This window comes from Alosa pseudoharengus, unplaced genomic scaffold, assembly GCF_046254945.1.
Source record: "Alosa pseudoharengus isolate Yale_2024_CS ecotype anadromous, Long Island Sound unplaced genomic scaffold, YU_APseudo_1.1 YU_APseudo_1.1_scf_18, whole genome shotgun sequence".
Taxonomy (NCBI): domain Eukaryota; kingdom Metazoa; phylum Chordata; class Actinopteri; order Clupeiformes; family Clupeidae; genus Alosa; species Alosa pseudoharengus.
In genome coordinates, this window is record NW_027468650.1 from 19993033 (window position 1) to 20017290 (window position 24258).

General features: G+C 44.8%; 2 protein-coding genes across 3 annotated transcripts in view; both read left to right on the forward strand.

Annotated features, from left to right (window-relative positions):
• Positions 1-10043, forward strand: part of smchd1 (structural maintenance of chromosomes flexible hinge domain containing 1) — a 29790-nt gene extending 19747 nt beyond the window's left edge. Inside the window, exons 27-49 of one of the 2 annotated variants that reach the window (XM_076290447.1) lie at positions 179-324; positions 622-707; positions 864-982; positions 1089-1250; positions 1711-1839; positions 1941-2020; positions 2126-2283; positions 2641-2756; positions 2893-2954; positions 3199-3286; positions 3374-3505; positions 4058-4213; positions 4336-4450; positions 4662-4781; positions 4889-4971; positions 5094-5216; positions 6023-6204; positions 6606-6715; positions 7611-7681; positions 8510-8684; positions 8900-9058; positions 9479-9598; positions 9728-10043. In XM_076290447.1, coding sequence (XP_076146562.1) covers positions 179-324; positions 622-707; positions 864-982; positions 1089-1250; positions 1711-1839; positions 1941-2020; positions 2126-2283; positions 2641-2756; positions 2893-2954; positions 3199-3286; positions 3374-3505; positions 4058-4213; positions 4336-4450; positions 4662-4781; positions 4889-4971; positions 5094-5216; positions 6023-6204; positions 6606-6715; positions 7611-7681; positions 8510-8684; positions 8900-9058; positions 9479-9598; positions 9728-9732 — 2697 coding nt within the window. In that variant the 3' untranslated portion in view covers positions 9733-10043. The other variant, XM_076290446.1, reaches the window with a different exon arrangement.
• An 858-nt stretch (positions 10044-10901) lies between these two features.
• On the forward strand, positions 10902-22430 carry emilin2b (elastin microfibril interfacer 2b). Its single transcript, XM_076291287.1, has 9 exons — positions 10902-11102; positions 11404-11529; positions 12810-12991; positions 13245-14864; positions 20514-20681; positions 20851-20898; positions 21004-21048; positions 21321-21452; positions 21658-22430. Exons 1-9 carry the CDS (start codon positions 10957-10959, stop codon positions 21969-21971), a joined length of 2781 nt encoding a protein of 926 aa, XP_076147402.1. The 5' UTR covers positions 10902-10956; the 3' UTR covers positions 21972-22430.
• Positions 22431-24258: the final 1828 nt, after the last annotated feature.

Here is a 24258-nt window from a genome sequence, read left to right on the forward strand (position 1 = left end):
GCGATGTGGCCTTGAGCCGCTCTGCTACCCACATGTTATCACTGAGTAAAATTAGTGTGTGTTTTCTGTTCTGTTCTCTATTTGCAAGTTCAAAACATTTGCTGGGAATGTTAAGCTCATCTCAATTCGTGTTGTTGGCGGCTGGTGGCTGACGTGTGTTTTCCACGTTTCCTCCTAGGTGAACTGGAGTGCCAACATGAAGAGTGGCGATGTGGCGATGGGACGTCTGCCCTCTGTGTGTGTGCCCACTCTGGCCCAGGGCGAGCAGTTCTACCAGGTGGCGTTCCAGGGCCAGCCCTCAGTGGAGACCTCCTTCATCATCGTGTAAATGGCCTGCCCTCTTAATGGGGTTCACACATAACTATTTGGTGTTAATACTGGACATTCTGTTTGTAATATTTGGAATTCTGTTGTTATATAATTGCTAGGTTGTATCCACATTGTATCAACGTGTAATTTCTGCTTGAAAACCATTGTCCTTTTGCCAATGGTACACTGTCCAAATATCACTGGCCACACTTCCATTCAAGTCATTCTTTCATTTTTTTTCTCTGACCCTAATAGTTGGCTCACCCATTGATGCATCCCTATTGCTTCTGTGTGTTGTGTACTCGTATGCAGGCCTCGCCCAGATGAGCCAGATTGCCTGAAGGTGACACTGAGAGAGACATCCGTCAGACTGGGAGAGGTGCTGGCGGGAGACATTAGTGAGTGAACCTTAAATGTCTTCTCAAATCATTTTAAGAAGATGAAGCCCTCCAACTGGCTTGTATTTTTGTCTGAACTCAACACATGATCACATGATCATATTTCTTCCTTTGTTATAATGTAATTCTATCAATATTGCTTGTCTCTGCTCATAGATATAGAGCTCACGGATCAGTATGGCAATAAGACCGATGCTTTGACTGCAGAATCGGTCAAAACTATCAGTGTGTCTGCTGATGGACTGGACAAATCCTCCATTGTCATTAAGTGGCAGGTATTACAAGTGTACTGTCCCTTCTGTCTGTTTTCTTTCACATTTAAATCCGTGTAAGATCTTTCTACGGACAGTCATTGTGAATTTGTGTGTTTGTGTTCTGCAGGACAGCACGCAGTCTGTGTGTGTGCGAGGGCTGCGCTTCATAGATTGCGTCCCTGGCCAGAGAGAGGTGCGCTTTGCGTGGCAGCACTACGAGGAGTTTGTTCGCGTCCGAGTCAACGCTGGACGTCCAGCCAAAATCACCATCCAGGACGGCCCAGAAATGGTGAGTGACCCACACTGCCCTTCTACCCACACTGCCCTTCTACCCACACTGCCCTTCTACCCACACTGCCCTTCTACCCACACTGCCCTTCTACCCACACTGCCCTTCTCTCTCGTGCTCTCCGCTCTGAATGCACTTACGAGGTTCCGCTTCGCGTCGGGGCCGTTCTACAACCTCGACCGTGCATTAATTTTTGTGAACAGACCACCGTGTCTAACTTATTAAAATACATTATTGTTTATTATTGCTTTTTCCCTCATTTTCATTGTTTATTTCATTAAGCTATTGATTTAATTGACATTGTTTATTATTGCTATTCTCCTTATTACAGTCTGACCGACATTTTAACTTGTTCCCTGTTAAATTTAAGTATTATATTGTTTTGTATTTGTATGTCGCTTTGGACAAAAGCGTATCCATAACCATTCATAACCGTAACATGTGCGCATCTTGTCTGTAGCCCCTTCAGGTGCTGAATGGTCATGGTGTGGACACACCGTTCGTCCTCCAGCTTTGTGATGAATGGGACAACCCTTCCCCTGACCGGCGGGTTGTCATAACGGTCATGGGGCTGTCCCCACAACTGAAGGTGACACTTTTCTGCTCTCTGCTATAGTATGACGAGCTGTGGATTTCTCTGTGATGTGTTTGTAAAACGTTTGTGTTTGCGTTTCTGCGTGTGTGATGTAGGTTAAGGCATCGGTGATGTCGCAACCTGTAGACTCAGAGGGGAAGGCCAGCTTCACACTGACACAGGTCACAGCACCAAAGTGAGTAAGAAGCAAAGCAGCCCATAATGGGATTTTGAATGATTAATTAAAATGTGTCTAGTCCCTCACGCTGTCTGCCTGTCTGTCTTCCTGTCTCTTTGCCAGAGGGGAGTATCAGATGGAGTTCAGAGGCAAAATGAGCACCAGCCCTATATCAAGTCCAGTGGTGCTGCTGAATGTGATGCCAGATCCCTGCAAACCAGTTAATCTAACGGTGGACTATGACACCAGTGCATTGTTTTATGCGGGCGGGACTTTTCCAGGTGTGTGTGTATATGTTTGGAGAATGCTATTCCCATGTGACTCATGCCCTCTTATAGGCTTTATTATATTTGTCTATTGACGTATAGAAATATTACAATAGTTGTTCACTTGCTAACAGTACGTCTCTCGGTATAAACTGTGGAGGTTTCACATTGACAACAAAAGGAAGACCCTTTAGGCTGAATTGGTCCATTTGACTCTGATGTCATTGTTCATAGGAGACGATTCTCAACAATATGTGTGTGTGTGTGTGTTTAGTGTTTACAGAGACCACTCTCACATGTATGTATGTGTGTGTTTAGTGTTTACAGAGACCATTCTCACCGATATGTGTGTGTGTGTGTGTGTGTGTCTAGTGTTTACAGTGACTGTCGTATCTGAAGATGGAGGAGCGGTGAGGAACATAAACCCAGCCGGTGTGTCAATGCTGCTGTGGAAGGGTCAAGCCACTGGTCAGCGCCCTCCACCTGAGGTAAACAAGAGCTAGAGTCGGCCGGGAGGACTAGTAGGAACTCTACCCTCCCACCTATCAAAGGCCTTCACATTCATTTTGTGGAGGAGTGTACCCAGCTGTTCATACATGCTTTGTTTGTGTACGTTGTGTGAAGGCATCCACCCTGAAGTGTGGTAAACCTAAGAAGACCGAAAAGGAAGAGTGCCTCTATTTCAGGTAATTTCAACCTCACAACCTTGACCCTTGACCTTGAGTCCTGGCCATTCGATGTGTGAAAATGCTGGAAATTTGTGTAAAGGCGAATAAAACGATCTGCTAGATTGGGGTGGCTTAACTCACATTTTGGTTTTGGAATAACTAAGCTTGATTTACAGGCGTATTTATTTACCTTTACATTTGTCACTATGTGGTTTTATTAGGTGTGTCCATTAAAATGGAATTTTATCTCTGTTTCCTCCAGAGATAAGGTTATTCCAGATCGTGTGGGGAAATACACTGTCCAGTTTGTCCTCTCTGTAGACACGACCAACACAATTTGGAGTAACCAGGTTGGTCTTTCTCTCTCTCATACACACACACACATTCACATACACTAACTCCCTGGTTTTCTAAAGAACACGCTTTTTCTCACACAGCACATCATAAGCGTGGTTCCCAGCAAGGCTGTTAAGCTGGTCCCTGAAACCCCGCCTGCCACCCCTGTGGTCTCCAATAACAACGTCCTGGCCAATCGGACGCTAGTGGAGAGTCTGTGGCTGAAGATCATGGTGAGCTTCGATCTCGTCAGCTCTAATACAGAATGGAAAATGAGCAGTGTGCACTCTGCACGTGTGCCGTGTTAGTGTGACTCCATCCAGTGCAGCATTCTGATAATGTACAGACGTAAAAACATGACTCACCCCTAGTTGAACACATCTGTACAAATTTCCTTAGCTTGGAGGTGGTTGTGGGAAGGAAATTATTGCAGGTTCTGCAGTCACTGCTGTAAGCTCCACCACTGACATGCCCAATAGCCCTCATGACTGCCATGGCTCCAGAAACACATACAAATGAACACGCCCGGATTAATGTAGCACTTGGTTAATATCTTTCCGTCTTTTATTAAATGAGGTCTAAAAGATTTACCACTGACATGCCCTGCAGCTTTCGTGGCTAAATGCTTTGACTCAACAGGTTCAAAAACTCAACAGTTTAACCTTGCTTTTTGTACCTTTTATTAAATGAGGCTGCACAAAATCTTGAGTTAAGTGTGTGTGTGTGTGTGTATGTGTGTGTGTGTGTGTGCTTTTGTTTGTTTGTCTGTGTGTGTGGTCTGGCAGGATGAGTATAATAACCCAGCGGGTGAAGACTATAGTGGACAGGTGCGTGTCTCACTAAAGAACCCAGCAGGTTGTAGCCAGAAAGACCTACCTCTGTTTGAGGGCAAAGCCTCCACTGCCACCTATCAGCTGACAAACGGGGAGGCCCATATTGAGGTAAGTGTGAATGTTGAGACCTTCAGTCTGTTATTACAGTATCATCGTCATGTTAGTTTAAATGCAAGTGTTTCTTTTTCTGTCTGGTTACTTTTCCACATTTTTATTTTCCTCTGACGTAGAACCTGGCTCTGGCAGAGAACAGTCCAGGTTGTGACGGAACCGAGTACATTTTAATCTTCCAGGCAGACATTCTCGAGCTGACACCCTTTGAGCTTCCCTTCAGATTTTACAACGGTCAGTCATATTCACACCCTACCCTCAAGCCCGCCCACATACAGGACTATTGGAGACTAAATTAACTTCTAATTTATAAACAGTATTGTAACCAGCAGAGTAATTTTTCCATTTTCTGAACCACAAGAGACTGCCCAGTCATTCTTAATAACTGTGTGATGCATGAGCTGATGATGTTAAAAGTGATGAGTGTTTTTTGTGGGATGACTAGATGTGGAGAATCAGAGGCAGATGTCAGCTCTGACCAAGAAAAAGGATTGCCTCTCGATCTCAATTGAGGTTTACCGCAGTCTGTTTGACACCAACAACCAGCTCATCTCGGAACTAAAGGGTACGTAATGTTCTCCCCTCATGTTTGTAAAAGGTTTGTTGCAATCCATTTTAAATAGATTGATGTTTTAACTGTATGCATTGCTTATTTTTTGTTTTGTTTCTTAGGTCAGGTTCAACTTGCTGAAAGCAAAGAAAAGCAGCTTAAATCTGAAATCCAAAAAAGTGGCCTTGGCTGCACATTTAGCACTGTAAGTGGACAAACACACACACACACACACACACACACACACACACACTCACACACACACATAAAGAACATACACTCACAAACAGGTTTGAATTTAGTTTCCAATCACGTCTCTCTCTCTAGATTTCTGCAATTGGTGATCTGATCAATCAGAAGAGAGCAGAGATGGAACACATTAAGAGGCAACCCCGCCGGACGTGCAGCGTCCCCGACCCCTTCAGAACAAGCCCCGATGTCCTGGGAAAGGTACGTGGGGTGTGGCTGTGGGACGAGTGTGAGAACTTTCACTGCCATAGGTGTCCACTGGCAATGTATATTAGAAGACAGATGTGTGGGAATTGATAGCTGTGAACCTACAATCAGATCAGGTTGATTGATGACAAGGCCACCTCTGCCCTCTATTAGTCCATCTTTCCTGTCATTCTCTCCTCTCTCTCTCATACACTCTAATGAGAGGCTTCTGGTGGCCAGCCCCAGGCTAGAGAGGTGTGAACTGGACATGAGCAGATGGCCATCTCAGCACTTTGAGCCCCCAAACAAAAGCATTTCTCCTGACTGGAGCACTGAGACCTCACAGCAATGGCTCTGGCTTGCATTTACAAAGTCTTTGGTGTTCTCCTTATGAAAATGTCATTTCTTACCTTGTGTCTACTGTAGCAGAGGGCATAATATCAGAGACGTTCTGATGAGGAGACACAGCACTCCAAAAATCCTCCATAGAAATGATTGGGGTTAGTTTGTAACGCAGTTGTCTACACATTTCCCGCTCCTTTCCGACATGTGAATACATTGTGCAAATCATGTCTTGTGATCTCGCCGCTGTAGCAAGGTTGGTGTTGTGAAACCTTTCACACACATAGTTCTGCCCAAAATAGATGCCCGATAAGTGCCCAAAGTGTGTTGCAATATGGCCACCGAGTGGAGGGACTTGCCTAAAAGGACTTTGACAATATGTTCTGGACATCAAGTTATTTGAAAGTGAAGCTTGTCTATAAGATGGGATAAATGACATGTATTTTAACCATGGTCCAACCTCTGTTCTCTCTTCGCAGGTAGCCCACCTGGCCAAAGTGGAGGAGGACGATGCTGCCAAGGTCATCTCCTGGCACCTCCTGGGTGACATGGACTGTGTGGTCACTGTAACGACAGCAGCAGCGCGAAAGATCTATGATGACACACATGGTCGACAGCAGGTCATGCCTCTGGAGACGGTGTTCTGGAAAAGTTCTGCTAGGTACACCAACACCCACATTGGACAGACTTTGTTGGACACACATTATTTTAACTGTAATAGTTGGACACATTGTTTGGACACCCATTATTTTAACTGTAACAGTTGGACACATTGTTTGGACACATTATTTTAACTGTAATAGTTGGACATATTGTTTGGACACATTATTTTAACTGTAATAGTTGGACACATTGTTTGGACACACAATAGTTTGCATGCTTGCTGTGTGAAGTACACAAATATTTTCCAGTTATGATTTATTCAAGCATTATGAGCTGATGTTTTTGTAAGCTGCTGAAAGCACATGAACGTTTTATCTTTTCATTAATTCTGAATCTCATGATTGTTTGCAGATGTTATTTTGTCATAATGTGTCACTTTCTGGTATTGTTGTCCCCCAGGCCGTTGCCCCACATCAGAAATGGCATGAATACTTTCCCTCCAGTGGGAAATCCTGTTTTCGCCCGAGACTTGCTCATCTTCCCGCAGTACGCCGATAAATGCCAGATGGGTAAGGATGAGTGGATGCCAGTGTTGTGTGTAGCCTATTGACACCCTGGAAAAGTGTAAATAACACTAACTTTGGACAGTAGACATAGTATACTCCACACACTAATACACGTAGCAGTGCATGACCATTTGTCCCTGGCAGCGCATGGTCAGCAAGTGTGTGAAACAATTGACCTTGCATGGAAATGATCTCACAAAGAAACTTGTAAAACTGACACCAAGTCAGTCTGGCCTCATCTGCATGTGTTGTAGTGTGTGTGTGTGTGTGTCCATGTCCGTGTGTGTGTGTATGCGTGAGGCTGTGTTTGTGTGGTTGTTAGGTAAGTGAGTCATGGGCGTGTATGTGTTGGACTCTCTCTGTTTCTGAGTCATATATCCCTCTCTCTCTCTTCCTCCCTCTCCCCGTCTTCCCCCCTCCTGCTCTGCTCTGATCTGCTCTGATCACTGTGGCTCTGTAAGCACTTCCAGATGGGACCCCCAGTGAGTAAGGGGCTGGCGGTGGGGGGGAAGTGGGCACAGGATGGGGGTTGGTGATTAGGGGCTGCCTTACTAAAGGGGGTCCCAGCTACTGCATCCAAATCTGGCCCACGTCCAGCCATTCACAGCACTAACGAGCAGCTTTAACTGCTCATATTCATGCATGCAAAATTGACACTCGCATACATCAAATGTACTGAGAGCCAGTAGTCCCTCCTCGTGCTGCTGTGGGACATTCTCATTATTTCTTTCCTCTTTCTCAGAATGAGCTCATGGCTCTCAAACACACAGCTGGCACCACTAAGCATGACCATTGTGACTGGCCTTCCATCTATCAGGCTCTTGTCAAATGTTATTCAAGTGTTTTTTTTTTATGTCTTCTGTGTGTGTGTCTGTGTGTTCCCCTACTGTGAATCCAGTCTTTGGAAGCCTGCTGGGGGACACAATTCTTATTGATGACCTTGACTCTGCCAACCACTATCGGAAGGGGGTGAGTGTGTGTGTGTTTAGAAAATGCTAGTCTCTCTCAGTGTGTGTGTGTGTGTGTGTGTGTGTGTGTTTGTTGTGTGTGTGTGTGTGTGTGTGTGTGTGAGAGAGAATTTCCATTACTAGGGCCCCAGTAATAGATCTCACGTTTTCACGAGTGCCTGGCTTTGTAAACTGATCACTTATTGGTCCTGTGTGTATGGATAGATTCTGTGTTCTACACATCACTGTGAGTTTGTATATCAGTAAACAGGCCCCTAGGTGTGCATTCACCTGCAAAATATCCCTCTCCTCAAAATAATGGCTTTAGGGATTTAGTTGTTGTTGATAAATCTCTTGCTATAAAAGCACCAAGAGGAATGATACAAGCCAACGTCTACATATTTGCAGTTAAATAACGTTTATTTTTGCACACTGAAAGCAGTTTTCCAAAAATGTATTTACCAGAGTAATACAAAGGGAGGACGTGTACTCTTAGGAATTATAACTAGTTTATACTGAGGGATTATAACTAGTTTATACTGAGGAATTATAACTAGTTTATACTGAGGGATTATAACTAGATTATACTGAGGAATTATAACTAGATTATACTGAGGAATTATAACTAGTTTATACTGAGGGACTTGCAATGGCCAGTGGCAAGTTTTTTTTTTAATTGTTTGGGTCCCAGTTCAGATCCGAATTTCATTCAAAACTCATCTATTACATTGAAGCTTATCTTTGCTTGATTTAGAATTGAAAACGGAGATTGTTGTAGCATGATGATGATGCCAGTGTATGGGTTCCACCTCCGGGGGTCAATTTTCCTTGTTGTCCCTTTGACGGTCAGGTGGTGCAGAGCAAAAGTCAGTGTCCCACCCTGTTGACACGGCAAGGGGACCGCATCCGCAGCAATGGGAAGTTTGGCGGTCTGCAGAACAAAGCTCCTCCCATAGAGAAGCTGAGGGGTCATGTGTTTGGAGCCCCCCTCCCCAAAGAGTACGACGCGGCCTGCCGCCACGTGGGTGAGTGCTGTGGGAGAGGAAGCTTGTCTCGAACAAGAAGGACCCAGGTCCTCCAGAAACACGTTGTAAATTAGACTTAACGAGAACAGCTACACTTCCTTGTCACAGTTTATATTTATTTGTACATGTGCAGACCATATGGTGAACTGTATCAGTTTTCGTGTCATGATCAAATGAAATGAATGAACGCGTGTTCATGTTGTTTGTGTTTGCAGAGCTGCTGCAGCAGTATCGCGGCACGCTGGAGAAGTGCCAAGCGGTGCAGGCGGATTATGCCGCCCATGTGGATTACCTGCAGAGCCCGGAGATGCGGCAGAAGGAGCGCGAGCTCAGGGAGCAGAGGAAAGAGCTCCAGGACATTGAAAAGAAACTTGGTATGCTCTCACATGCTCTGGAATCTGTGATCGTGTCAGACTGACATTCAGTCTGTTTTGGGCAGGGACGGTTGCAGTAGTAGGGAATCTCTCGATGGCTGTCATTACAACATGACGATAATAGCATACTGTTACTGATACTGTTCTTGAGGAATGATAATGACATTTAAACTAAATGGTGATATTTGGCAATGGCCCAAGCCCTTTTTTTAAAAACATGCTTGCAATGAAAATCTAATGGCAACAACCCTCTCTAAGCATAAATGCACACACACACACACACACACACACACACACACACACACACACACACACACACACACACACACACACAATGCAGGCTGTGTAGGGGGTTTGTACTCTTCATACTTCTGATGAGAATGTACTTGTGTAAAAACATGTTGTTCTCTGTGTACACAGCGAGCACTCCTGTCCGTGCACCGCTTAGTTCTGCTGTGAAACGGGCCCAGGCCCATTCGGAAGGAGAACCGTCTAGAGCCCCATCCAAGAGAGCGCGTCTCAAGCCCTGCAGACTGCTTGGTAAGAACCCCAGATGACCCATCCACTCAACTCAGAACAATGCCCATGATGTGCTTGTGTCCTGGCTGCTATGACTTTCATTAGTGTGGTGGCTAACTGCTTGTGTGTACAATCCCTTTTCCCCGACAGATTGAAAAGGATACTCTGCCTGTGGAAGCTCAGAAGAATAATAATGTTTAAAGAGTATGATTATATGCTCAGTTCCTTTTATAAACTGATTTTATTTGTTTCTAGTAGTTTGCTGTCCTGTTGTATTTAATGTTTAATTTTATGAAATATTTGTTTGTTCTTTCTGAGAAAGACCTTGACCTTGCTTTACTTATTACTGCCTGAATTTATATGTGGATTCACAGATGAGAAAATATGTTGTAATATTACTGATAGAAAAATCTGCTGAAATACCTTGACTGAACCCCGTTTCTTTCTGTGAACAACAATAATAAAGGGAGAATTTGTATATTTTCAAAATGTGCCGTGTGATATTGTGTTGTTGTCTTCGGATGAAAGAATGCAGACTCGCATGTTCTTTAGCCAGATTTTCATGAAACTCATCTCCTCGCAACAGTTTCAGTTATAAATGGATAATCCAGTTATGGCCCCTTATCACTCTGCCAGAAAGCAGCTCAGTTGAGTCATCAATCTGGCAAACCTGTACGAACCTTACCGTATGGATTATCACCGTTTTGACATGGATTGGCATTTGAGGACAATTTTAGTACAGGTTCATGTCAAACTTTAGTTATGAATTCATGTGGTCTAGACATCGATTAAAATGTAAATGTGAGTTATGGTCCGCGATCCATCCAGCTGTTTGAGCGTGTGCCTCCGTGCGCTCCCACTTCAACGCCGTAACAGACATCCTAGAAGTTGATATTTTTCAACTGCTGTGTGTGCATATAGCGTGTAATTAACTATTCTGTATGTTTTGAGGATCGTTTTAGAAGAATTTACCAGATGAATGAAGGGGAGCATGAATAGCATGTGATAAAATGACACATACTATCTTAAAATGCTCCCTTACATTGCCAAGTTCTAAACTTCATGACACAAAGAAGGAAAACCAAACGAACAGCCGCATGGTTTAGCCGATCACGTTCTGGTTTTACAAAACAATCTGTTCAAACATCAGAGTAAATGGACAAAGCTCCAGAACAGCACTTGAAGTAAAACTTGTAAAAAGTGTGCTTCTCTCAGGGCGGGTGTTCGTGAGGCGAGGTGACGCAGTGGGGTCTTGAACGTCACATCTTTGCCAACCCCATCACTCGAGGCAACGCTCTCGCCAGTCCACGAGCGCACTGTTGCGCAAGAACATTAACTGCGACTTTTGCGCACATTTAGTCAATAGATCAATATAAAAGATGAAGTCCGGTTTTACTGACTTCGGGCGTATTATCACTCTAATTTACCTGCAGCTAAACATCCCCTTAATTTATGGAACCCCGTCAAGGTATAGTATGTTCCAAGGCAATGCATATTCTGGCTCGGCTCCACGTCAGAGAAATAAGTAAGTGATATTTCTCTCATCTTCGTAATCTATTTAGAAAACGTCTTATTTTGGATTGCATGACCGTGCATAGGTGCTTTTTTTTATTTCTCCATTGGTTATTGTCCTTATGATGACTTTACAGCACAGTTTAAGGAAGTAATCAATTAAGGACATGTAGATGCCTTAGTTTAGCTGATGTCTGTTTCTGAAATATGTACTGTAAGCCTTTATTTAAACTATATCTTATGATATGATTTTATAGATAAATATCATGTTGTTTTTTGCCTTTTGATGATGCTTGAAATTAATTTGTCTCTAGAAACTGGTGTGCGTATGTTGTACACAAGAATGTAACATGTGCGGTACTTGGAGCTACGGAGAGCGTTGTGGAGCCAGAGCTCGCACCCTGCCCTATGCACCAACCTGACTGCGCGCAACGCGTGATGTAAGTGTCCCAAGAGAGATTCTCACAAAATAACAGGGTGGGAATTTATTGGTCAAGGGGAGCAGTGGTGCAGTTGTTTTGGTGGAGGCGTATGATCAAATAAATGAATGATGCTCCTATAAAACTCTTGAGCCATGATGGCTGTGTTGTGAGTCATATCGAAATGGAAAACATCTTTGGAGTGTCTCAAATCTCTGAAATGGCAGATTTGCAAATGTGATCAACAGAACATTTCAGGTATGGTAATATGTAGGCCTATATATAAAATCCAAAAGTACAGAGGCATATTGTCCAGATTTTTCTAGTTTGTGATTTTCTCCTATTTAGTTGGCCTTAGAGACCCTGAGGCCTTTTCCATCCCTTTGTTCTTTGGCTGTGCAGAGGTGACCAGATTAGGGCCTGTTTATGGAGGGCAAGTTCCTGGGGTGAGATTTGAAGAAAGATAGTGATGACTGGCATGATAAATTAGTCTTAACCTGCTGGCCTGTTAATGAGTCCTCATTTATTTACGAGCTATGGTATGCTGAGGTATAATCACCATGTGCAGTTGCATGTGTGCATCCTTATGCATCATGTTCTTTTCTCATGGAGTCATTGCATGCATAGCCATGGTCAGAGGCAGCCGAGTTGCTGTCATCACCTTCCAGACCTTCCTCTGCAAAGAGAAGACAGTATTACTGGAGACTGTGGACTGCATTTCATGGTACCATGTTTCTGGCAGTCAGTACATATACACAGAGCACATAAGAGAGAGAGTGAGAGAGATACCCAATAGCTTAGGGTCATACAGAGAAGCTGCCGTCCAGATGTCTGGCATAGGCGAGATTAAATCATAATGAATTATGAGGATCATAATAATGTCACTGGCCTCTCCAAGGCTGGTGTTTGTATTTCTGAGTCATTTGAAAAAAAGGGACATGAGCACATCTGCAAAAAGTGAGTCCGGTCATGTTTCCAGTTCTTCTGAACATTTCCAGTTTGCCTCTGTGGAGAGTAATCCCCTCCCTCTTGGCTCACCCTTGCTTCCTTCACAGTGGCCTGGCTGGTGGTACCTAGCCACTGTTTGCTCCTTTTCCATGATATAACCTTTTTGTGGGTACAACTTAGATTAATAATCCAAGACAAAAATGTGTATGGGTACGTGTCAGAGTCATCCAATCTATTTTGAAAAATGTACCTATTCATACACATTTTGAATCACAGAGAGCAGTATCACATAATTAGAGTAATACTAAAAACATGCAAAAAGACTGGTAATGACTTGCCCTGTGCTTGTTCAGATATCGAACACACCTTCGTCCCATGTATAAGATTGGATACAAGGAGGTGACCGAGCTGGAGTGGAAGTGTTGTCCACTCTACCAAGGGTATGACTGCATGGAGCTGAAAGACTTCCCATCCACACCTGAAGAACTGCATCCAAATCCAGCAAATATTCCTGAACAGGAGCAGAGCATGTTGGGTATACTTTCGCTATACTAATCGCTATACTAAAAATATTCAGTATTAAAAATGTTTTCCACAGTATACAGTAGGCAATAAAAAATAATTTGCACATAGAAAACTCATAAATTTACCGAAAAATGAATTACAATGTATGGCAGTACAGAAATAATTTGATCCTAACTGGCATGTTTTGAGCTTGTGTGTGTGTGTGTGTGTGTGGCTTTTTGTTAATGATGCCTTCAATCCTTCCTTTGTTTTCCCCATTTCAGGCCCTGAGAAGTTTGACTCTGCAGCTGGTGAACTGTGGAGCCAGGGAGAGCCTATTCCTCCCTGGGGAGATTCGCCTCAGCGAGGGCCTCAGCCCAGTCACCCGTGGCTGCAGGGCGGAGCGGCCAATGGCAGGGCACCGGCTGACCAGCGGAAGGTGCGTCAGCTGGAGTTAGAGGTGCAGCGGCTCTCCCAGAGCCTGCTGGACCTGCAGGCCGCCATGACGGGCATGAACGCCAACCTGCGGCAGGATCTGCAGGAGGACGCCAGCAAGATCTTCCTGAGCATGCTGGGTAGTGACCGACAGCCGGCCAGTGCTCTGGGAGCAGGCACAGAGAGCATCGTCCTGCCCGCCATCACTCCAGACCCGCTCTCCTCATCTGCCACAGAGCAGCTACAGATTCAGGTCAGCGACCTCTCGGCCACGCTCATAGCTAATACACAGGCCCTCAGGGAGCTGCAGGGGCAGGTCAAGCAGCAAGACGGACAACTGCGCCTGCTAACCAACGCAGGCCAGGGTGCACTAGAGCCGCCCCCCACCTCCAATTCAGCCAATGAGAGCTCTCTAAAGCACTACGTGGACAGTAGGATCTCGGCTCTTCGCAACGAGCTGCTGGAGGGCATGGAGATCAAGATGGCCGACCTGAAGAACTCCTGCGAGTACAAGGTGATGTCGGTGAGCGAGCAGTGCGAGGAGCAGGAGACCTCCTACCTGAGCCTGGCCGAGCTGCTGGACTCCAAAGAGACGGACCTCCGCAAGGAGATCCAAGATCTCCGCGACTCCCTGGTCAGCCCGGGGACGGGCTCCCCTCCTCTGGCGGTCGACGGCGGCGACCTGCGTGCCCGGCTGGCTAAGATCGAGACGGCCCAGCGCGAGCTGCAAGCCGCCCTGGAGAGTCAGAACGGCACGCTGAGGCGGGTGCAGGAGGGCAAGGCGGAGCTGGAGGGGCGCGTGGAGCTAGCGGAGAGGAGCGCCGAGGTGCACTGCCTGGAGGAGAAGCTGCGCCGGGAGAGGGAGAAGGAGAGGCAGGAGGAGGAGGCCGCAGAGCGGGCGAGAGCCCTGGGCAACAGCTCCGCTCTGGAGGACTTCAGGAGACAACTGACCACCCACCACCAGCACCTCATCCACAACCTGGAGGAAGCGCTCAACGCGACCGCAGACGCGCAGAGACAAGCGCAGCAGCAGCAGTGTTGCCGCGAGGTGCAGTCCCTCGCGCGGCAGGTCAGAGGTCTGGAGAGTTCCGTCGCGGCGCTCAACGACTCGACGTCTCTGCACGCGGAGGAGCTCCAGCAGCTCAGCGCCGCCTGCACTGCCCCGAAAGGGGCGCCACGCCTTGGGGAGCACCTGGTGCAGAGGGTGACCACGCTGGAGGACGCGTGGTCAGGGGTGGACGGCCGAGTGGCCAGCGTGGAGGGTGTGTGTGGGCGGCTGGAGCCCCTGTCCGACAGCCTGCGGAGAATCAAAGATGGCCTCAACAAGCACGTGACAGGCCTGTGGACGTGCGTCAAACAGATGAATGGCACGCTGCGTTCACACACACGAGACCTTCACGCCCTGTACGAACACACAAACGCCCTCCAGGACACGTTGGAACAGACCACCAATACACCTGTCCACTCAGGTGAGTTGTGCAGTCTCCGTCTCCTGTCCTGTAATCTAATCTGGGCTCTGTCATTCTGTCTCCTCTCTCTGCCTGTCCCTTTGCCTCGAGCCCAGTCTCATATACGTCCTGTGTCACCTGATGGTTGTGTGTGAGTCTGGTCCAGCAGACTATCTCATTAGTGCTGTTTTACTAGGCGCAGCTGCGGCCCATCTGTTGGCCACTAACTGGCCCCACTGCTGATCTCTCACTCACCCACAAAGGGTGCTGTTAGCATTTCCTCTGGTACTGTTTAGCAATGCTAAGGTGTGTGTGTAGGCTTGTGTTTATATTTGTGTGTATGTAGGCTTGTGTATATATTTGTGTGTGTGTGTGTGTTTATGTTTATGTGTGTGTGTGTGTGTGTGTAGTCTGTGTACCTCTGTGTGTGTGTGTGTGTGTGTGTGTGTGTGTGTGTGTGTGTGCGTGTGCGTGTGCATCATATTATGTCTCAAGGGTTACCTTGTTCCTTATTCCCTGAAGTTTTTGATTGGACCCACATGCTTGTTTTAAAAAGACCATTGTTCAATCAGCAATGACTGAACATGTAGTTACCTTGTTTCTTTTCTGTATGGTGGGGTTTGCTTTTCTACTTTTGTGTGTGTATTTACACAAGTTGTTGTTACACAAGTTATGTGTTTACACAACTTGTTGTTTGTTTATTTCTTTGCCTGTGTGTGTGTGTGCATGCGTGTGTGTGTGTGTGTGTGTGTGTGTGTGTGTGTGTGTGTGTGTGTGTGTGTGTGTGTGTGTGTGTGTGTGTGTGTGTGTGTGTGTGTGTGTGTGTGTGTGTGTGCACGTGCGAGTGTGCATGTATCTGCATCTGTTATTCATTGTTACTCTGAGCTTGTCTTCGGTGATGGCTTCTCCCCCACACAAATCCCTTTGTGATCCTGTAAACTGGTACACACACACACACACACACACACACACACACAAAACCAGAGGCAACGCCATGGCAACACCCTTTAAATTTATGAGTTGACGCTACACTTTTTGAATCCAGTTTTATGAATTACACATCAGGACAGAACAACAGTAAAGGATTGAGCAATGTTCACTACTCTCTCTATCCCCACGTGTGTTTGTGTGTGCGTGCGTGCATGCGTGCGTGCGTGCGTGAGAGAGAGAGAGAGCACATACGTTTGTATGTCTGAGTGTCTGAGCATGTGTCCCTCAGGTGTGGGAGTATCCCTGTAACACAGAAAATAACAGTGTAACTCACTCTCTCTTTATCTCAGTGTCTCTCTTGTAGTTGACATTTGACCTGTGCCGTAAAGATGTCTCTTTCCCCCTGCTCCCATTATCCTACCCCTCAGAGCAATGGTTAAATATACAGATATTATCTATGGTGAGGATGGAGTGCTGACTTGTGTAGTCCAATACAGGGCACACAATCATAGGCTTATCAATATTGCACTGATAGCAAGCCAGTCAGAATGCATTTGGGAATAGAAGCTGTGTCCAATTTAGATCCTGTCCAGTTAATGGGCGTGTGTGTGTGTGTATGTGTGCGTGCGTGCATGTTTATAAGTGCTTGAGTGCCAGATGTTTGTGTCATAGATATGATGTCAGAGAGGGAAGCTTGTGTTCTTAACTGACCACATTACTCCCTCCTGTTCGATGTGCATAAAATAATTGTGTGTGTGTCTGTGTGTGTGAAGACTTGGCGGCTATGATTCCATTCTTGTATTCTGGACAGAGAGTGGTGCATAAGTTGAAGACGTCATTCCTCTTGAGTGTTGACCGTCGGTACCCTTTCTCTCAGTGCAGCTTATCAGACTGCAGTCAATAAGTGGGTTAGGTACTCCTGTGGACATTTTATTATTACACATTATTTTGTTTCTCAAGACCAGCTCCTCAGATTTCTTCTTTTACCTTTCTTCTTTATGTGTGTTTGTTAGTGTTTGACTAGATTCCAACCAGACCTCCTCTATCAGAGTAAAACCCGCCATCATGAGCTCTGTAACTTTTTCCTGCGTTGTGATGCGGTGCCGTTTCATGTCGGCTGTATTTTCATCCTAGAGGACATCTGGTGAAGGGCCTTTATGAGACTTTCACTATCACAGTCAACAGCTGGAGCCCAAGCTTACATTACAGAGCACTTCTGTAAATCAGCTTCAAGTGCTGCATTTAAACCCTACACATCCACACACAAGCATATGTGCACTTTCACAAGGACAGGTACTGACCAGAGGTAGCCAGTGGTTTATGAGGAAGTAAACACACACACACACACACACACACACACACACACACACACACACACACACACACACACACACACACACAGTGGAAGGAGGGAATAGGAGGAGTAGAGGGAGGTCTAGGGCCACTTTTAGGGGCATCTGTGTGTTAACTGCTCCTTTAATCATCACTGCAGGAGAACAGTTCTGTGATCATTGACATGTGGAGACCACTGGAAACCATTACGCCCCCCTACAACCTCTCCACCCCGTGCCCAAACTACACAGTCAGACACACACACATTACTTTTTTACATTTTTCCCAAGTTGCTTTCACTGTTCTTTCCCTGGTAGTAGCCACAGCCCCTTCTTTCCTTAAGTTGGATAGGCCAAACACACTAACTCCCTAGTGTCCCAGTGATGAAAGCTTGCAAGTAGTTGATTTTTTCCCAGGCCATGGGGTACTGTGATTACGGTCATTAGAAGGCTCAGACATCCGAGAAACATATGTGGTGAAGCAGGTAGAATGTTAGTGAGCATACACACTCTCATTCTCTCTCTCTCTCTCTCACTCACACACAAACACACACACACACACACAAATGATTAGGAAATTGGCCAATAGGAAATAAACAATGGGTGGGAGGTGGTTGCAGCAGTGCTCACTGTTTTACTGGAATAGCTGTTTGGAGGCTGAGGCTGATTCCTTCTCCAAATCAGCTTTTAAGTTTTATAAGCACAAGCCCAGAAAACTCATGGGCACCTAGACCTGGACCGTGGGCACCTGGGCCCATGCATACTTCCAATGGCTTCCAAGGCCATGTCTGCAGCATAATGACAACATGCAACAACATATTTTCTTATCCCATTCGATTCCATTATAGACAGAATACCAGCTGAGATCCGTTGCATTGTTTTTTTTCCATCAGGGCAGCAGTTTTCAGATTACATTATGTGCTTACATAATTGCAAAAGGGTTCTTCAATGTCTCAGTTAGCCTTTTAAAATTATATCAGATTTGTAAACAGAATGTGCCTTTGGAACATTAGATGAATGTTGCTATTTACAACATTAATGATGAAAACAAGGATATTTCTAAGTGACTCCAAAAGTTTGAACGGTAGTGCATTATATGAGGAACTTTGTATAATTCATGCTCATAATTCATGGTTTGCTGACTGACTTTTTAGTACTTCCATGTGGCTTTGTGTGTGTGCCCGACCTCTCTGATCCCCCCATTTGCAAGTAGTTTGTAAGGCCAAAGAGACCAAAGCTTCAGGTCAGATGTGTTAATAGATAGACTATTAGTTTAACTTCCTAATTATGGGATATGCCATTTCTAGGCTCCCCCCCCCCCCCCCTGAAATTGCACTGAGCCTACTACAGAGGGCACTGTTCCCACCTTTTTTGGCCTACCGTCAAATGCTTGACCTCTTTAGAAAGTTCAGACCCTGTAGTTTCTTAGGAAACAATCAGAAAAATTGTGTGAAGTACCGGCACAGATTTACAGCGGCTAGAATGTTGTTTTTTCTTTCTACCGGGTAACAAACATCTTTGAACTGACCACATCCAGCCCTCACTTGAGGCACTTGAGAAACACAACTGAGTCCTAGCACCAGGTCTTGTGAAGCTGTGTGTAAAAGTAGATCTATATAGAAGAATTAGTAGTTTACACAATTATTTGCAAAGGTATGGACTATATATCTACACAACTTATTGGATGAAACAACATGAATATTCCATTTCTGTGGATTCTTGTGGACATTTCAAGACTGAATATGCTACATCTACATATTACTAAATATATACAAAATGGCTAGAAGGTAGGGACACACCAAGGGGAGAGGAGGGCATTTTAATTGAGACATAGTAAGATTTATTTGACAATGTAAAGCACTATGCATATTGTACATGAAAAGGGTTGTCCCAAGAGTCCAAGCTTTCAAATGGTGTATATTATTACTATGGAAATATGGTGCATACAATTGATTTAGAATGTTGGGGGGAGGTGGGGGAGGGGGGTAGGTGTGCCGTCGATGGTACACTGTCTCATATTAACAGTGGAGAAATCAAGCCAATTTACTTTTACGTTTGCTTTGCACTTTGCTTACGTAAAGACCATGGAAAAATTACCTCTCTCATTACTGAAAGTGCTCAAAGGAAAATGTGATCGATAGATAGATAGATACTTTATTGATCCCCAGGGGAAATTCAAGAAGATGTGTTAACTCAGTCTGCAGGGAGCACCTCAAGGCATAATGTATTAGCAGCAAATGTCAGAGATAGAGGGGTGCAGATATGGCTGGGATTTGTAGTTCATGTGGAAATGTCAGGGTACATGTGAACAGATGGAGGATCTTGCAGATGAACACCTGCAACTGTCACTCTGTTTTATGAGCCCAGTTGACTTCTCCTCCTCTGACCATCACCTCACACACTCCTCACTCTCCTCCCTGCCCTGCCCTGCCCTGTCCTGCGCTGCCCTGTCCTGCCCTGCCCTGTCCTGCGCTGCCCTGCGCTGCCCTGTCCTGCCCTGCCCTGTCCTGCCCTCGTCACCTTTTCCTCTTCCTTTTCATTTTCTGCTCACCAATTTTAATGCTTTGTGGTTGGTGTCATCAGAGAATGTCTAATAAGGGGAGAACCTTCACTCTCGGAACTCTTCCGGTGTGGTACTGCATCTAGGGGCGCTCACGGGCGAGTCCAGAATGAATGGAGGTCTATGGAGCTGTACCCCTCAAAATCCACTTTTCTCGGGATATAATTTTTTTTCAAGTAATTTGAATATTGTATTCGAAAGGGGAGGCAAAGACAATACACTTGGTTGAGTATTATATTTTTTAAAGTGACTTAATTGTTCTAAAAAGCCTTTCAAACGTGCCAATGACGTCATTCATTAGCATGATCATAGCATAGCATAGCATCAATGCTAGCGTGTTATGGGCAACAACGACCCAACCTGTAAGAAAACGAAAGGACATGACTCCCGGATTATTTCACTTTTGATTGAAAATCCATATCCATTTTGCGAAAAATAAAATAAAATCTGAGGGTTTCAGTTGTTAAATAGGTGAAAACAACAAATGTAGCCATGTAGCTCCATAGGACCCCATGTATTTTGGACTCGCCCGCGATCGCCATCTAGGTGAACTCTGGTGAACTGCAGCCAAATTCGGTTTGTATGGGATTAATAGAGAGTGGCGAGGCTCTCCTTAGAAGGGCTCTGGTGTCATGTAGTAGGCCTAACTTATATAATGAACCGGTGCCATGTAATGCATGATACACTAAATTCTCCTGAAAGGGATAACTTTCTTACACACCTGATTAACACTTACAATATGATTGAGTTGACAAAGGCTCAACCGCAGAGGAAAGTTTGAATCTTGTTGACTGAGGTAGAAATGTCATGACAGTCATGACAGTTACTGAGTGTTAATGTGCCACTCAGGCCATGAGGATGCCACCAGTGTCTCTGCAGTGACTGGTTCCACCATGCCGCTGGCCCCCGTGTTGGAGACGGGGGAGGCCGGGCCCCCGGGCACTAAACACGCCTCGCGTCCACCCCATGGTGCCAACGGGAGCATGACCCCTGTCAAGGGCTACGCAGGAGCACCAGGTGGCCACACATTTTTGAATGTTTTTATTTTACTGAATCAGTGCATCTTTGGGTTCAGTGCACAGCACCTCATACATCTTTTTACCTTATTTCTTTGAAGTACAGTATGCATGGTACAGTACATGTTTGTGGATGCCTGTTATAATGTATGTTTGCGTATTTCCTCCAGGTTACCCTCCTCTGTCTCCTGTGTCCCACACTCCTGACAGTCCCTCAGGTTAATATATATTTGGAAAATATATTTTTACTGAACTTATCTGGATATTACACGTTTTTGCATAGAAATATTTTCCAATGCATTCACATTTTCCCTGTTTCACAGGACATGAAATCAAATTGGAGACAGCTCAAACGGTGCTGAATTTGGGTAGGTACTAGCTCTTTTTATGCTTTATGATCAGAGCCATGTAGTACATTATATAATGAACTACAGGGCTGCCTGAGGATGTAAATAGGTGATACAGTAAGGTAGGGATACAGTAAGGTATGAAATACCTCATTTTTATATAAAAGACAAATATTTTGTGTGTGTGTGTGTGTGTGTGTGTGTGTGTGTGTGTGTGTGTGTGTGTGTGTGTGTGTGTGTGTGTGTGCGCGCGTGCGTGCCTGTCTGTTTGCACGCTTGTCACCCCTGTGCAGCACCCCAGTTGCTATTTGACCCCATCTCCTTCTCGGCTGGCCTGACACTTCTGCCGTTTCCTGGGTCGATGGGCATCATTCGCTTCAACAAGATTCTCATCAACGATGGGGGCCATTATGACCCGCACACAGGTACAGACACAGCACTCAGCCCCTGCAACCATTTCTTACTCTGTTCATGCTAATAAGAGCCACGCATGTCACATGCACCAGGGCACAGGTCGAGTCTGTTGTGTGCATGCATCATTCCATCTTGTGCCATTGTTCTGAGTATCTGTTTGTGCATTTGTGTGTTTACGTGTGTGTGTGTGTGTGTGTGTGTGTGTGTGTGTTGTAGGTATATTCACTGTACCTGTAGATGGGCGTTATCTGCTTAGCGCAGTAGTGACAGCGGAGCGGATGGAACAAGTAGAGGCAGTGCTCTCTGTGTCTAATCACAATGTGCAGAGGCTGAACACATCATCTGGGGGTGTGGCCACAGACAGCTGTTTGTGTGGTGGCTCCGCCTCCCTCAGTCTCATTCTGGATCTGAAGAGAGGTGACAGGGTGGGGCTGGTGATGACATCTGGCAAACTGGCCGTCTCAGCATCCAGCGAGATTGTCTCCTCATTCAGTGCCGTGCTGCTTTATCCAGCGCAAGTAAATAGATGATGGACAATGGAACACCATCATTACAACACTACACCAGCAGCAATTTCTCATATTTGTGGAATGTTATCTCAACATTGCATATAAAAAAACAAAGGGAAAAAAATATATATTATGTAAATCAATTCAGCTTAATGCTCTAAGCTCTAACTAGCTTACACAAACAAGAAATAACTTAATGGACATTACTTCAGGAAATACCAGACACTCCAAATCATCTCCTTTAAAAAATGTTTTGTTTTAGTTTTAATATATTGTTTACTCAGAGAGAGCAGAGAGAAATATTTCTGTGTGTGTTTGTGTATGTGACTTAAATGTGTTTTCTAGAAAATCTGTGTTTAGTACTTTTATTTTGTGCAGACAACATATTTTGTTGATCTGTTTTTGTCTGATCTGACCTAGGACTTTTCAGGATTTATTAAGATCAGATTTTATTTGATCAAACAAACAAAACCTAATAAAGTGCCTTGAATGGCAACTGTCCTTGCCTTGGACTATGTAGGTTGGGCTTTGTGGCAAGTTAAGGTATTAATCCAAACAAGTGAATTTTGCCCTATAATGTAGTTAAACTTTATACATAATGACAGGATTCTTGTCGTCTTTCTCAGAAGTCAAATGGTATTGTTGTGTGATGCTGTTGTTGTCAGCTGATTTTTACTTGGAAGTCCTACCTGAAGTGGGAGGATGACATTGCCCCAATGCTAGTGTCTGACTGTGGTTAAGGACTCTATCATGTGATACTTCTGAGGAGGAATGCATTTGAGACATTTAAAGGTAAGAACTAGAATTTGCATATTACCCAGAGTGTAGGCGTACAGTTAAGGCGTTATACAGATGAAGGACCATCAAAACTTTAAGGCCACTGGAGTGGAAGAATAAAATAGATGTCTGCCATGTAGCTCTTCCTTGCCCCATGTAGCCTAAGTCAGATAGACCAAAGAGATCTGCAGTTCAGAACAAATTGCCTAGGCAATGTGCATCTTTTATTCAGTCCATCAAATTAACAATGCTTTGGAAGGGTTTTTGAAGGCTGTCTGTAATGATGCCAGTAGGGTTTGTTTGTTAACTTATTTGATTTATAACAAATGTATAATTACTTATACATTCTTATATGCTAGGCTACTTGTGCTGAAGTAATTATCTGAAATATTGGAGTTTCTAATGGCCTCATTTTATAATGGACTAAAGCATTACTTTTATGCTTCTATTTCAGTAGGCCTATCACATTTATCAATAATGATGTCATCCTCGGAATTACGTAGTAGGTCCAGTTTGCACACCTTTAAAAGGTAAATCATAGAATAAACAAGAAAATAAGTATTGCACAGAGAAAAGAAAAGTTTTATTGTTTGTCGTTAGTGTATTATTAATATTGGCATGACACTTTTGCAACAAAAATACAAGAAAATGTGTGATGATGCATTGAACGCAACGCTGACACTGGGAGAAGTTAGGAAAGCATGCAGCATCCATCTTCCCGGGTGCCCTCCTAAGAAAAAGGGCAAAAACAACAAAATAAGACGCGCAACAACGCAAGTTATACAGATATTAAAAATATTATTTATGTCTACTTATATAACAATTGGTAAGGGAGTAGGCCTAATTAAGAAAGTTCTGATAGTTTATGACAGGCCTACTTAGTCTATAGGCCTACCCGAGAACAGATGCCCCAGACAGAGGGCGCGATCTTGGTAGGTCCTGTCTGGAGTCGCCTCCTCAAGGACTTTCTCGGCTCGTTAACCTTCATCGTTTCTGAAGTTGATGTTTCCGACACTGGAGCTACTTTTTTTTTTTGGTTCACGATAGACTTAATCTCCTCAGAAACAGATGACGAAGCTAGGCTGGATCGCTCCAAGTCTGCAGACAGAGGAGACGGCTGTCGGGCTGATCGGTCGGCAGACCGTTCAGGGGTTTTGTAGACCCCTGAAAACATCCTTTTGTCCTCGCGAATAAGGTCTTCGCATCTAGGATGTACAGCGAATGGGAATGAATCTGCGCTCCCAGGCGAAGACTGGTTCCAACTTCGCTCTGACCCATCGTTCAGCCCAGCTGCCCACGAGATTCTGGGGCCAGGAGACGCAGGTGAGGTCCTCCCACAGTCGACAGCAGTCACATCTTTTCTCAGTATGGAACCTTTGCTTCCCGATGTAAATGGTCCTGATGTAAATAAAATTACGGATTCTCTGACTACATTATCAACGAACGCTTGTGCTGCAAGTAGCAGTTCAGTTGGAGGACATGGCTGAATACCGATTTTCTGATCCATAGACACCACAAAGGCTATGAGCTA

Bases quoted from the DNA above. Each gene is read 5' to 3' on its own strand.
- emilin2b (XM_076291287.1), top strand. From the start codon at position 10,957: ATGAAGTCCGGTTTTACTGACTTCGGGCGTATTATCACTCTAATTTAC. The intron at 11,103-11,403 runs GTAAGTGATATT...ATTTGTCTCTAG, and splicing joins GCTCCACGTCAGAGAAATAA to AAACTGGTGTGCGTATGTTG. The intron at 11,530-12,809 runs GTAAGTGTCCCA...GTGCTTGTTCAG, and splicing joins GACTGCGCGCAACGCGTGAT to ATATCGAACACACCTTCGTC.